The following is a 12,368-nucleotide window of genomic DNA, read 5'->3' on the forward strand; positions in this document are numbered from 1 at the left end:
TTTTTTCTTCATATAACAACACTCCGACGTCATTTTATTTTGAGGTTATCCTTTTGAAGTTTGGCCTGTCTGATCGTTTGTGATGTAATTTATTATAATAAAAACATTTAAAACCACTGCCGTAATGGCAAAATATATTGCTCAAATCATCGTCTTGGGCACACAGGTGGTCGGTAGGGCATTTGCGAGGGCCCTGAAACAAGAAATAGCAGCATCTCAGGAGGCGGCGAAAAGAGCTGGTGGAGGAAGAGACGGAGCCAAAAGGGCAGCAGCCAATGCAGCTACTGGACTCTCCGTAGAAGAGGCCAAAGAAATTCTTAATGTCTCTCAAATTGACCCGGAAGACATAAAAAAGCAGTACGAATACCTGTTCTCAGCAAATGACAAGAGCAAGGGAGGTTCATTTTACTTACAATCCAAAATTGTGAGAGCTAAGGAGCGTTTGGACCAGGAATTAAATCATTCGCAAACAGATAAAAGTAAACAGCCTCCTCAACCGGAACCTTCATAGTCTAAGAATACCCCATAGCTATTTTGTTATACTTAAAATATTGTTAAATACTTTTCCTAGTCCTAATTTGTAGACAATTTAAGTTCAGTACTATGTAAATATTGTTAATTTTGCTAATAGGAAATTAAACATATTTTTTGCATCTAAAATATTTTCTTTTATTACAACTAAACATTTTTAGGATGATCAGATTCACAGAATATTGTGGGCTTTATTATTTGCTGATTTTGATGCCATAAGATGTTTGCATATTAAATCTTTACCTCTTTCTACCAAAACAGGAATTGACGGAAACTTAGCATCGTCTGTTTGCAACAATTTGGCAATCTGCGTTCACTTACAAGACTATCAAATTCCCGCCTATAGAGTCAAACAAATGCTGGTACGAACCTTTCTGTTGTTACCGGTAAATATTTTACTACCCGTTGCATTTTTAATAGGCACATATTATGGAAATTAGTTGCATTGCAACTTAATTACAGGAAACAACCATTTACGTCAGGATAGATGGATCCATTATAATTCCGATTATATTCCACCAAAATTCACCTTATAAAACGATCCGTTTGCTGCAATTTTGGACTTTTTAGAATGGAATGACACTTACCAAAGTTTTGTTTCAATCTAATACGCATAAATTACTAAATTAACTCAATCTAAGAATTATTTTGTGCATGTAAATAGTTGTGTCTTGAAGTAGTTGTTGAAACAAAGTGTAATTTACATAATCGGTTCCTAAAAGTGCGGCGGTTAGGGAAATAATTACCATTTATATTTTTGGAATAACTTTATTGAGTAAAACCACAAATTGTAATATTTTAATTATTAAAGACAATATTAACGATTTCTTAACGAAAATCTGAAACAGAAAAATCAGAAAAGGATGAAGAATCACTGTGCCCCGGCAAGGCAAGGGTCCTGGGTTCATGTCCTAGATGTGACCGTATCCTTTTCTGATTTTTCTGTTTCAGATTTTCGTTTAGAAATCGCTAATATTGTCTTCAATAATTACCATGTTACCAACACTTGATTATTCCGATGCAAATAATTTGGATGTAGATACCGCTACCCCAAAGCAGCAGGATATCTTAAAACTGTCTCGATTAAATTAACTAAAGTAGAAGATAAATAAACCATTTAATGTAATACAAGGGCTGTTCCGAAAAAACCCACATAGATACAAATATTTTATTACGAGCCTTTTAAAGCCACAGCTTTCCACTATTTTTTAACAGTCACCATTTAAATTCAAGCAAATGTCGTAGCATTTCACCAATTTGCAAATTCCTTCTGCATAAAACTCGGTCACTTGGGAATGTAGCCTAACTGTCACAGCATTTTGAAGATCTTCATCATCAGTGAGTGAACTTTAGGGGGGTAAGATATCTCAGTTATTTTCATTAAGATGTGTAAGATATCTGATATTTTCATTAAGGTGTGTAAGATATCTCAGTTATTTTCATTAAGGTGTGTAATGTTACGTATACATCCGCGAACTGAGCTTCAACTCATAGGAAAGAAACGAAGCAACCGCAAATGGCGCGAAACTACTTTCTCATAATTCGTGGTACCTTTCGCAAATGTATACGTACCCTAATATATCGAAGATATCTCAGTTCTTTTTTCATTTTAATAAACTAAAATAAATATGAAAATCATCCCCGTGCAGCCCGGACTTGGGCTCCATCTAAAAAGAACACATCTCGATAAAGGTTTCCAAGCATGACTGCAGATCGCCATCAAACAAACATACCTTTTTCGTGAAATATCCCCTCAGTGACACTGAGTAAGCTTTATTACTCATAAATTACTATTATATACAAATGTATTTGACCGGTCAGTGGTTGAGTGGGCATAGCGCTTGGGTCTCACCCGAGCGTCGCGTGTTCAATTCCTCGGCTGGCTAAGTCCTCCATCACAACACAAGCAACATTTTCGGCTTTCTGTGGTGGTAGTAGGAGATTTTCAAACATTGTTGGGTTATTCGTAACACGGGAATGTTTGTCTTTCTTTTTAAAAAAAAAAAAAAAAAAAAAAAAAAAAAAAAAAAAAAAAAAAAAAAAAAAAAAAAAAAAAAAAAAAAATTGAGTATAAATAAAATATGTATTTTCCTTTGACTTTTATTGAAAATCACAATAATGGAATACATGGAAAAAATATTAATGAGACTAAGTAGATATCAGTCGTTTTGTGGTAAATACATAACCACAAATTAATAATATTACATGTATAAATTTATATAAAAGCAGCCTTCCCCATACAAAAGTATCTATAAAAGAAGGCATTACTATTTGGTTATATCGACTAGATTAGTTAAATAACTCCAACACTCTGCTTACCGTTCCCTGTACCTATCACATTATAATTTCCTCTCTGGGATTACTTAAACCTACATCCCATCTTACACCTTCATTGACTTCAAATGATTTTAATGGAAACTATTAAATTAATCTAATTGAAATGACCTTTTATATTCCGAGTATTATATAAGTTTCAGACTAACATTAATTGATTCTCAATTTTAATTAATTATAGTATGTATTGTATTGTGTTGTATACCGTAAAACAATCACGGGTTGATTTATTATTAAATTTATAAAAAGATGACTACAGCAAATTTATGATAAATTTGTAAGAATAATGTGATAAGGGTATTCAACATTTTTATAAAGTACTGACTTAACACCCTCGTACATATTGGTAAATGAGCTTTACAGATCTTAAATTATAATTGATGCGCTTAAAATAATTATATTCTACGTAGTAAACATATAACACTGACAACATCACCTATGTTATTTCTTAATTGATAATGACTAGATTCTGAAAGATAAAACAATTGTTAAGATGTTGCGATATTATGAAATACTAACGAATGATGGCAGTATTTTATTCTACGATCGGTAGCTAAATAGATATATCTTCAGTCGAGGAGTGTCCTCTCATATCTGTGTTCTCAACCACTTTTAAATCAGTCAAAATAACCACCTCATACGGGCTGCAGTCGGAGAGGTGTAACAGGCCACACAGCCATCCGTAGAACCCCTTCTCCAGGTCACACACTTCCTTCCACCAGCTGGAACCGCAGCAAGTCAACTGCGCAACTCCCGCAAACAAGCCTACTCCTACAGTAAACAACAATATCAAAAATGGATACAAAAGTATTACAAATGGGGATATAAAAACTCTCTTCCAACAATTTTTTCCTTCGCTCACATAAGTAAATATGTTATACCACGTAAGGGTACCGATATAAAAAGAGTAGACGCTGGAAAAGAATATCACAATGGGCATACAGAGGAATGACCAAAGCACGATGTGAAATCCAATAGTGGGGGTGCAAACAAACCACTGCTGCACTTTGCTGATCTCCTTGGCTACTATGGCCGCTTCCAGTATCTCCAATTCTTCCCTTGATATGTTCAATTTCACGTCTATATTCTGACCTTTCTTTTTGCCCCGCTTTATGGTCCCAGTCATGGTCAAGTACCCGTCTGTAGAACTACTCATTACGGATCTCTCGGGAGAACCGGAAGATTCCGAATCGCATTTTAAGGCTGATGCTTCTGTGTCAATAAAGTCTTCATTTTGTTCAACCGTATCGGAAGCGATGTTAACTTTTTTCTTATTTTTTCTTGCTCCATGCTTGTACGAACCTTCGGATATAAAGCCAATTTCAAGGCTGGTTTCTGAATGTGTTTGAGATAAGCTGTTAGGTGTAACCGTGTTGCTGTCATTGATATCATCTGCGCTAGTTTTACTTGTTTTTTGTGCAACGATTATTTCATTATTGGAGCTGCGGACATCGTCGTGACTTGAACAAGCGTCGGATGAGTTTTCATAGATAGGCGAGAGGTCTACGATTTCTCGACTGCTGTGCAGATTGAGATTGAGCTGCTGATATCCATTCTTGTGGAGACTCTGGGGTCTGTCAATAATGGGATCTTTTTCAGCGTGTGTCGGAGAAGGGTCATACTTTTCATCGTCATCATCTGGAATCATGGGTAGATCCATAATGGTGTGGTTTTTTATACCATTGTTGCGAGAATAGCTAGAGCTATTGAGTTTGTGCTGCTCCAGTACTCCGTCGGTGAAGGTGTGCTTCTTGGCAGCTGAGCCATTGGTACCACCCTGAAATATTAATTTTATTTACTTATTAAAACGTCTTACCACAGGTTGGGAAGATATATTTTAAAGATTCTGCAACCCCTTCAAACACTTATTACAAGACATTTCATTGATTCTAAATATGGTGTTTTACTTATAAAATCGGTAAAACTCATATTTTATGTAAACATATATATATGTTCAATAAGTTGTTTATTTTACAATTTTCTATTTTATATAAATCTTACAAAACTCTAATTGTTTATATTTATTTGTTTACAATAATAATAGGTCTGTCTACACGCAGCGACTTGCGTGCAAACACAGAACAGCGTGCTTACGCTGGAACTATCATACGCTTAAGCTTGCGCAGTTAAGTTTGCCCCTCCCCACCCCCGGCCATACTTGCAAGATTACCTGTGCAAACCAGTTGATTCAAACCAGTCGCTTCAAGTTATTTGAAGTGTATGCAAGCCATTTGCGCATTATACAGTTTGGCTGTCGTACCATACATGCTTACTTGTACAAATTAACACTTGAGCAAGTCATTTCGTAGTGTACCGTTTTTCCGTCTTAATGTATATGCTTACTTGTGCGGATTAGAGTTGCAAATAAGATTGAGCGCGTAGACCAGTGTTTCCCCACCGGTGGGGCATAACGCCTCAGAGGTGGGGCAACACACTTCAGAGATGAGACACGTAGGCATTCCATATATAAAGGGGAATACTCATCGGTCATACAAAAAAATTTTAGCACCATAAGCGATTTACTCATTAAAAAACGAAATCGATTGGATATAACTAATAGAGGGGACCTAAGACTGAAATTAAATAAGTTAGATCCGGACATAAAGTTTCTTTGTAGCAAGCGTAACTGAATTTAATAATGAATTAGGAGTCAATATATGTGTGTGTTTGTACTAAATTTCAATTGTAACTTGTGTTTTATTATTGTTTTAATTTTATTCTACTTAATTACATTTTCAATTTGCGTTTTGTAATAATTTCAGTTATAATATATGTATTAGAATAGGTTTTATTTAATTTCATTAGGGGTTCATATGTTTACAAACATATTACAATGTGATCTGAAAATTAACCTGCTGTTTAATTAAAAAAATGCCGGTGGGGCATCTGACTTTTGAAAAGACTACGGTGGGGCATGGCATAAAGAAGGCTGGGAAACACTCCGGTAGACGGAATTAACTTGATATTCAAATACTTAACATAAAAAAGATGCCGGTGGGGCATCTGACTTTTGAAAAGACTACGGTGGGGCATGGCATAAAGAAGGCTGGGAAACACTCCGGTAGACGGAATTAACTTGATATTCTAATACTTAACATAAAAAAGATGCCGGTGGGGCATCTGACTTTTGAAAAGACTACGGTGGGGCATGGCATAAAGAAGGCTGGGAAACACTCCGGTAGACGGAATTAACTTGATATTCTAATACTTAACATAAAAAAGATGCCGGTGGGGCATCTGACTTTTGAAAAGACTACGGTGGGGCATGGCATAAAAAAGGCTGGGAAACACTCCGGTAGACGGAGCTTAAATAGTTATCTTTTATGATAATTTGTGTTAGTTATGATAGTTATGTTGAATCAATATGTTATTTCAAAAATATTTGTATTTAAACGTGGCCAGCAATCCTAAAAGATTACCAGAAATATTGTTTGTTAAAGATTGTATTTAGATTTGTTATAGACGTCTGTCGGCTATACGACCTGTCCGTGGGTCGGTCACTGATTCGCTCACGACCATCGCCCCTACAAGATGACCCATAAAAAACAATCATCTGGCAATTTCTACACCCCCGCTGCACCGCCCCGTGCCCCTACGCCCTAGGAAGGACGAAATCGAAATGAAGCCGCGTCTTTTGTCTTCTGCCAATATGAACTAGTACAAACAATTATGCAGTGATTAGTGTATTGTTATAGTGATTATAATACTTTTTGTTTTAGAATTAAGTTTTTTTTCATTTGGACATCTGGAATAGTTTTGATGGCGTTAGGATTAAGTTAAATATTATACTAATTTGTATGTTAGTGATTTATACCTAAGTATCATTATGTTAGACTAGATAAGCAGTTTGTAGAAGGGAATGGCCGACACAGGTGTCGATGAGGCTCGCTATCCATCACATCGCCAACCCTTCGGTGGCGCAAAGAGGAGGAAGGAACTCGAACAATGTCGAATTGGTACGTGGAATATTAGAGGAGGTATGGAAAGAAAGATGAATGAATTGTGTGACACGATGGTTAGCAAATGTTTGGACATACTTTGTGTAACAGAGAGTATGAAAAAAGGGAGCGGTACAATGCAGCATAATGATAGGCTCGTCATTTGGTCTGGGAGACCAGATACGGAGAGGGCGTGTCAGGGTGTTGCAGCACTACTGTCTCCCAGAATGATTGAATGTATGTTGCAGTATGAATGTGTAAGTCCGAGAATAATGTGGATTAGGTTCAAAATCGGTTTGACAAGGGTGTTTCTTGTTGTTTGTTATGCCCCTGTCAATTCTGAGAGTGACGAAGAGAAAGATGATTTTTGGACTGGTGTGAATGATGTGATGAGACTGAAAAATATTAATGAAAGGATTATAATGGCAGGCGATTTGAATGGGTGGGTAGGAATTAGACGTGACGGATTTGAATCGGCCTTAGGTATGTTTGGGGATAAAAGAACGAATGACAACGGGAACAGAATACTAGAAGTATGTTTAGAGTGGAACCTTTTTGTGTCCAATACTTTTTTCGATCATAAAGGTATCCACCAATATACGTGGGAAAGAGGAAATGAGAGGTCAATTATCGATTTTGTAGTAATTGACTCTAGGTTGAGAGCCGTTACCGAGGACACGAGAGTTTTCAGAGGGGCAGAGGTTGAAACTGACCACTTTCTGGTGGTGTCGAGAGTAAACCTCTTTCGCGGTTGGCGCTCTAAAGTGAAAACGGTACTAACTCCAACAAGAATCAAAATAGAAAAACTACAAAACGATAATGAGAGGAGTAAGTATGTGAATTGTGCAGAGATGAGATTGAATGAGAAAAAAATGGATGGTCTAAGCATAGACGAAACATGGAACCACATAAAAGTGAGTCTTTGTGAATCTGCTAGAGAGGTGTGTGGAATAAGTACGCAAGGTAGAAAGAAAGGTGATGCATGGTGGGATGATGATATTAAAGCACTGGTCTCAGAGAAGAAGAAAGCATGGTTATGTCTGATTGCGGCTGGCAGTGCTTCCAGCGAAGAGAAGGATCGAGCGAAAGAAGTATATAAGGAATGTAAGAAAAAAGTAAGAGTTGGAGTGAAAGAACGAAAGAAACGCCTGGAAGAGGAAGAAGGAATGAAAATGACAAACCATTTCCAAGAAAACATTAAGTTGTTTTGGAAGGAAGTCAAAAGGTCCCGGTGTGGCCCTGAAACCGGAAGCATGAAAGTAATAAAATCGAAAGATGGAAAAATGTTGACGAATGAGGAAAAAATAAAAGAGAGATGGATGAAGTATTTCGAGGAAGTCTTTGAAAGCGAAGTGAGTGACAGTGATTCTAGTGGCGAATCAGATATGAACGATGATGGACTGAATGTTACCGAAATTAGCATGGATGAGATAGAAAGATCAATTAAGTATATGAAGAATGGTAAGGCTGTCGGTTTCGACAATATTGCTGCTGAATATTTTAAAGGAGGTAGCCGTATAATTCTCACATGGTTGTGCAATCTTTTTAACCAATGTTTAAAGGAAGGTTACACGCCTTTAGATTGGAGAAGAGCAGTGATCATGCCATTATACAAAGGTAAAGGGTCACGTATGGAATGTGGGAATCATAGGGCTATTAGCCTGCTAAGTTCAGTTGGCAAGCTGTATGGTAGAATTTTGATTGAAAGGGTAAGAAAGGAAACAAAGGATAAAATATGGGATGTGCAAGGTGCTTTTATGAGTGGAAGGGGGTGCATGGACCAGATCTTCTCATTGCGTATGCTCACCGAGAAGTTTCTGGCAAAAAACCAGAAACTTTTCTGTGCCTTTGTAGATCTACAAAAAGCATACGACCGAGTCGACAGGAAAAAGCTATGGAAGGTGTTGTCCAAGTATGGAGTGAATGCGAATCTGACTCAGGCGATTGCGTCTCTATATGAGGGAAGCGTTGCATGTGTTAGGGTGAACGGTGGTTTTACGGAGTGGTTTGATATCACAAAAGGTGTTAAACAAGGCTGCGTAATGTCACCGTGGTTATTCAATCTATACATGGATAATTGTATGCAAGAATTGAAAGATGTGGGATTGGGCGCGAATTTGAGTAATCTGAAAGTATGTTGCCTGTTGTATGCTGATGATGCGGTGCTGATTGCTAATAGTATGGATGATCTGCAGTCTCTCGTGTCTAGGATGAACGAAGTATGCGTGAAGAATGAGTTAATGATGAATGTAAGTAAGTCTAAAGTAATGGTGTTTGAAAGAGAAAGTACGAAAACAGTGTGTAATATAGCTGTGAATGAGGAATACTTGGAGCAGGTGGATGAATTTGTGTATTTAGGAAGCATGTTTACGAGTGATGGGAAGGCTGACAGAGATATTGAAAGAAGAGTAAATGCAGGTAACTCCATTAATGGAGGACTGAACGCAGTTGGCGCTAACAAAAAATTGTCCAAAGAAGCGAAGTTAGCAGTCCACAATGGAGTGCTGGTACCTACCCTGATGTATGGAAGTGAGGCATGGAACTGGCAAAGAAAGGATGAAAGTAGATTGAATGCTGTTGAAATGAGATCCCTGAGGCGTATGTGTGGTAAAACCATGTATGATCGTGTGAGGAATGTGGATATCCGCAAAGAGTGCAAGGCTGATGTAAGCGTAATGAGTAAGATCAAGAAAGGGACGCTTAGATGGTTTGGGCATGTAGAGCGAATGAGCGAAGAAAGGAGTGTAAGGAGAATATACGATGCAAATGTGAATGGTAGCAGAAGTCGGGGGCGCCCGAGGAAGACATGGCACGACCAAGTGAATCAGATACTTGAGTCGGGCCATGTCAAGAGTCAGAACAATAGAAGAGTATGTATGAGACGATGTATGAATGTGAATGAGGCAAGGAGTGTGTGCCAAGACAGAGTTGTTTGGCGGTCCGTCCTCTCTGCCTACCCCTGCGGGGAAACGGCGTGATGGTTAGTTAGTTAGTTAGTTCTCAAAGATTTGTCTGCCTTGGAGCTTCGAAACTGGAGAGAGCTGGCGCGGGACCGAGATGAGTGGAGGAAGACTCTTAAGGAGGCCAAGACCCACCAGGGGTTGTAGAGCCAAAAGTGATGATGATGATGATTGGATTATTTGAATGGTGCCGTTTTCATAATGACTTATTACAGAATTGGTAATATAAATTATGTTAAAAAAAGTAATGCATACCCACTTACCGTAATGAATGATAATATTGAATAGTAAATATTTGGAACCCTCGCCACGCTTAATTAAATCATTGTAAATGGCCGTCATCCCATACAACGAAAGCGAATTTTCATTTTACTTAATTGAAAATTAGAATGTTAAAATTCAAATTTTCCAAATGCAAATGGATGCCTTTTATAGTAATTAAAGTGAATCAAAAGGTTTCATTGTAACAGCCGTATTAAGCGTGGCCAGCGATCCTGAATAATTACCTATTGAACCAACATAATATATTATTATTATGTAAGAAATTATAAATCATTTATACCTGAATAACAATGATATGATCCACATGACCAGTAGACTGACCAGATTTTTTTCCACTTCTTTTCTTTGGCGCAATCAAAGAAGGTTTTTCAATAATATTATCCACATCAACTGTCATTTTGTTAGAATTGGACCTTTTTAATAATAATGATTTATTAAAACAATATTGCTTTAATCAGAGGTAAGATTTGTTTCAATTGACGCGATGTTTAATTGTTTATTTTTTAATCAAATTAATGTAGTTATTATTACCAGAAAATTTGTTTTTCTGCGCATTTGTGGAAGTTATGATATCACAACAACTGATTTTACCATGACTAAAGAAGATTTTCACATAACAGGGCGTTTTTACAGTGTGTTTCGTGTATAGTTTCTTCATACACAATGGTACTTCAAAATGTCTGGCGGTAACCAGACGATTATTGATTTTAGCACAGCAGCCGTCAAATTTACAAATTCGTCGAGTTCCAATATTATTTTCCAACCAGACTGCCAAAACATGCAAAGTATTAGAGACACTTACAGATAAGATATCTTTTTAGCTTAGTTTGAGAATTTATAGCGTTTAAGTTTAAAATTTTAAACGTAGTAATTTTAAATTGAAGTACATAGATGTTTTTGACAGCTGTACCATAGACAAAGTCAATTGAAATGACCATGAAATGACTGACATATAAAAATAAAAATAAAATTTAATTCAGCCTGTCCCCAAGGTAGGTCGAAAACATATTTATCAAAGTTAGCTCCTAGAAGCCTATTTTCCACTGGGAGATTTTAATTTACTGCAATGGAAGTAGCATCAAGTGACTCAATATATTTACAAAGATTTATGTACTTATAATGCCTTGGTAATATTATAAAAAACTAATGTTCAATAAAAGGAAAAATCCCAAGAATATTTGCAATGTTACTTGTGCATTGATGTAGAATAGAGGTTATGTACTGGTGCATTGTACATATTGCCTTTGAAGACATTCGAATTGAAAGTTTGATGGGGAGTGAAGAATAATTGTACTTACACAAAGAGTTGTTAAATACATTTTCTAAGAATATTTCGCCTGTCCGCAAAGTTAGAAAATAACAAGATTGGCTCATGCAGGCACTTTTTGGAAGAAAAAAGACGCATCGGGCCGCTCGCAAGCTCGTAACGTAGCTCGAAGTGCAGTTGGAGTTCGAAAGGAACGATCTCTTCCACTTTTTACCAGGTAAAAGGTATTGTTTCAAATTTTGTTAAAAGATGGTCTCGCGATCAGACGTTTTTTTTTAGAACGAGACAGAAATACCGGATTCATTCCACTGCGAGCCGTACACCCGCGCGGCTGACGAAAACTACAGCATGGTTCCGATGAAAAAACAATTATTGTTGTTGAATTCTTGGTTGTAGCTTTCTTCCTAATAAGTAGTTACATACGTATTTGTAAATTATACGTCCGAGTGCGTAAATATAAATAAATACAATGCAGTGCGTTGACATGGTAAATATAAAATATGTAGGTATATGAATATATATTTTTAAAAATTTCAAATATTTCTTTAATTTGTTTTTTTTTTTTATTTATTTTACATAGGTTTTCCAAAGGTGAGTAATAATCTTTTGTTTTACATATTTATTCGTTTGCCCGAAAGGTATTACCGGTAAGTTTTATTTCTAATAATTATCTTTAAAGTGTTACTTGATTTGATTCTTATGAAATTGAAAATAGGGTTTATTCCTTACTACTGAAGTAGTATATATATTAAAACTAGGTTTTATTTCCAACTATTTTCTACGGTACCTACCTACATATGTAGTTATGTGATTGCATAATATTGTATCGCTTTCATGTATTTGTTTTCATGGTTAACGAAGCGACCTGACTCATATAATTTTCGAAATATTATTAAATTCACGAGGTAAATTTCGATTGAAAAATCATAGGTTAGTATGTCAAAAATAACCTCGTCTTTTTCCTAAAACATGAAGCTCAATTCACAATATGACATTATGAAACTGACAAAAAGTAACACAAAAAATATTAAATATGTTGAATTATACCAATGTAAT

General features: G+C 36.4%; 2 protein-coding genes across 2 annotated transcripts; one reads left to right on the plus strand and one right to left on the minus strand.

Moving 5' to 3' along the window:
* Nucleotides 1–16: 16 nt before the first annotated feature.
* blp (mitochondrial import inner membrane translocase subunit Tim16) lies at nt 17–651 on the plus strand. Its single transcript, XM_089640091.1, has one exon. It carries the CDS (start codon nt 125–127, stop codon nt 509–511), a length of 387 nt encoding a protein of 128 aa, XP_089496217.1. The 5' UTR covers nt 17–124; the 3' UTR covers nt 512–651.
* A 2,017-nt stretch (nt 652–2,668) lies between these two features.
* LOC149417574 (uncharacterized) lies at nt 2,669–10,939 on the minus strand. Its single transcript, XM_089640092.1, has 3 exons — nt 10,577–10,939; nt 10,326–10,458; nt 2,669–4,642 (listed from the first exon to the last, which is right to left on the minus strand). Exons 2-3 carry the CDS (start codon nt 10,440–10,442, stop codon nt 3,419–3,421), a joined length of 1,341 nt encoding a protein of 446 aa, XP_089496218.1. The 5' UTR covers nt 10,443–10,458; nt 10,577–10,939; the 3' UTR covers nt 2,669–3,418.
* Nucleotides 10,940–12,368: the final 1,429 nt, after the last annotated feature.

Source organism: Hesperophylax consimilis, chromosome 15 (assembly GCF_061612785.1).
Source record: "Hesperophylax consimilis isolate HC1 chromosome 15, BYU_Hcon_1.0, whole genome shotgun sequence".
NCBI classification, from domain to species: domain Eukaryota; kingdom Metazoa; phylum Arthropoda; class Insecta; order Trichoptera; family Limnephilidae; genus Hesperophylax; species Hesperophylax consimilis.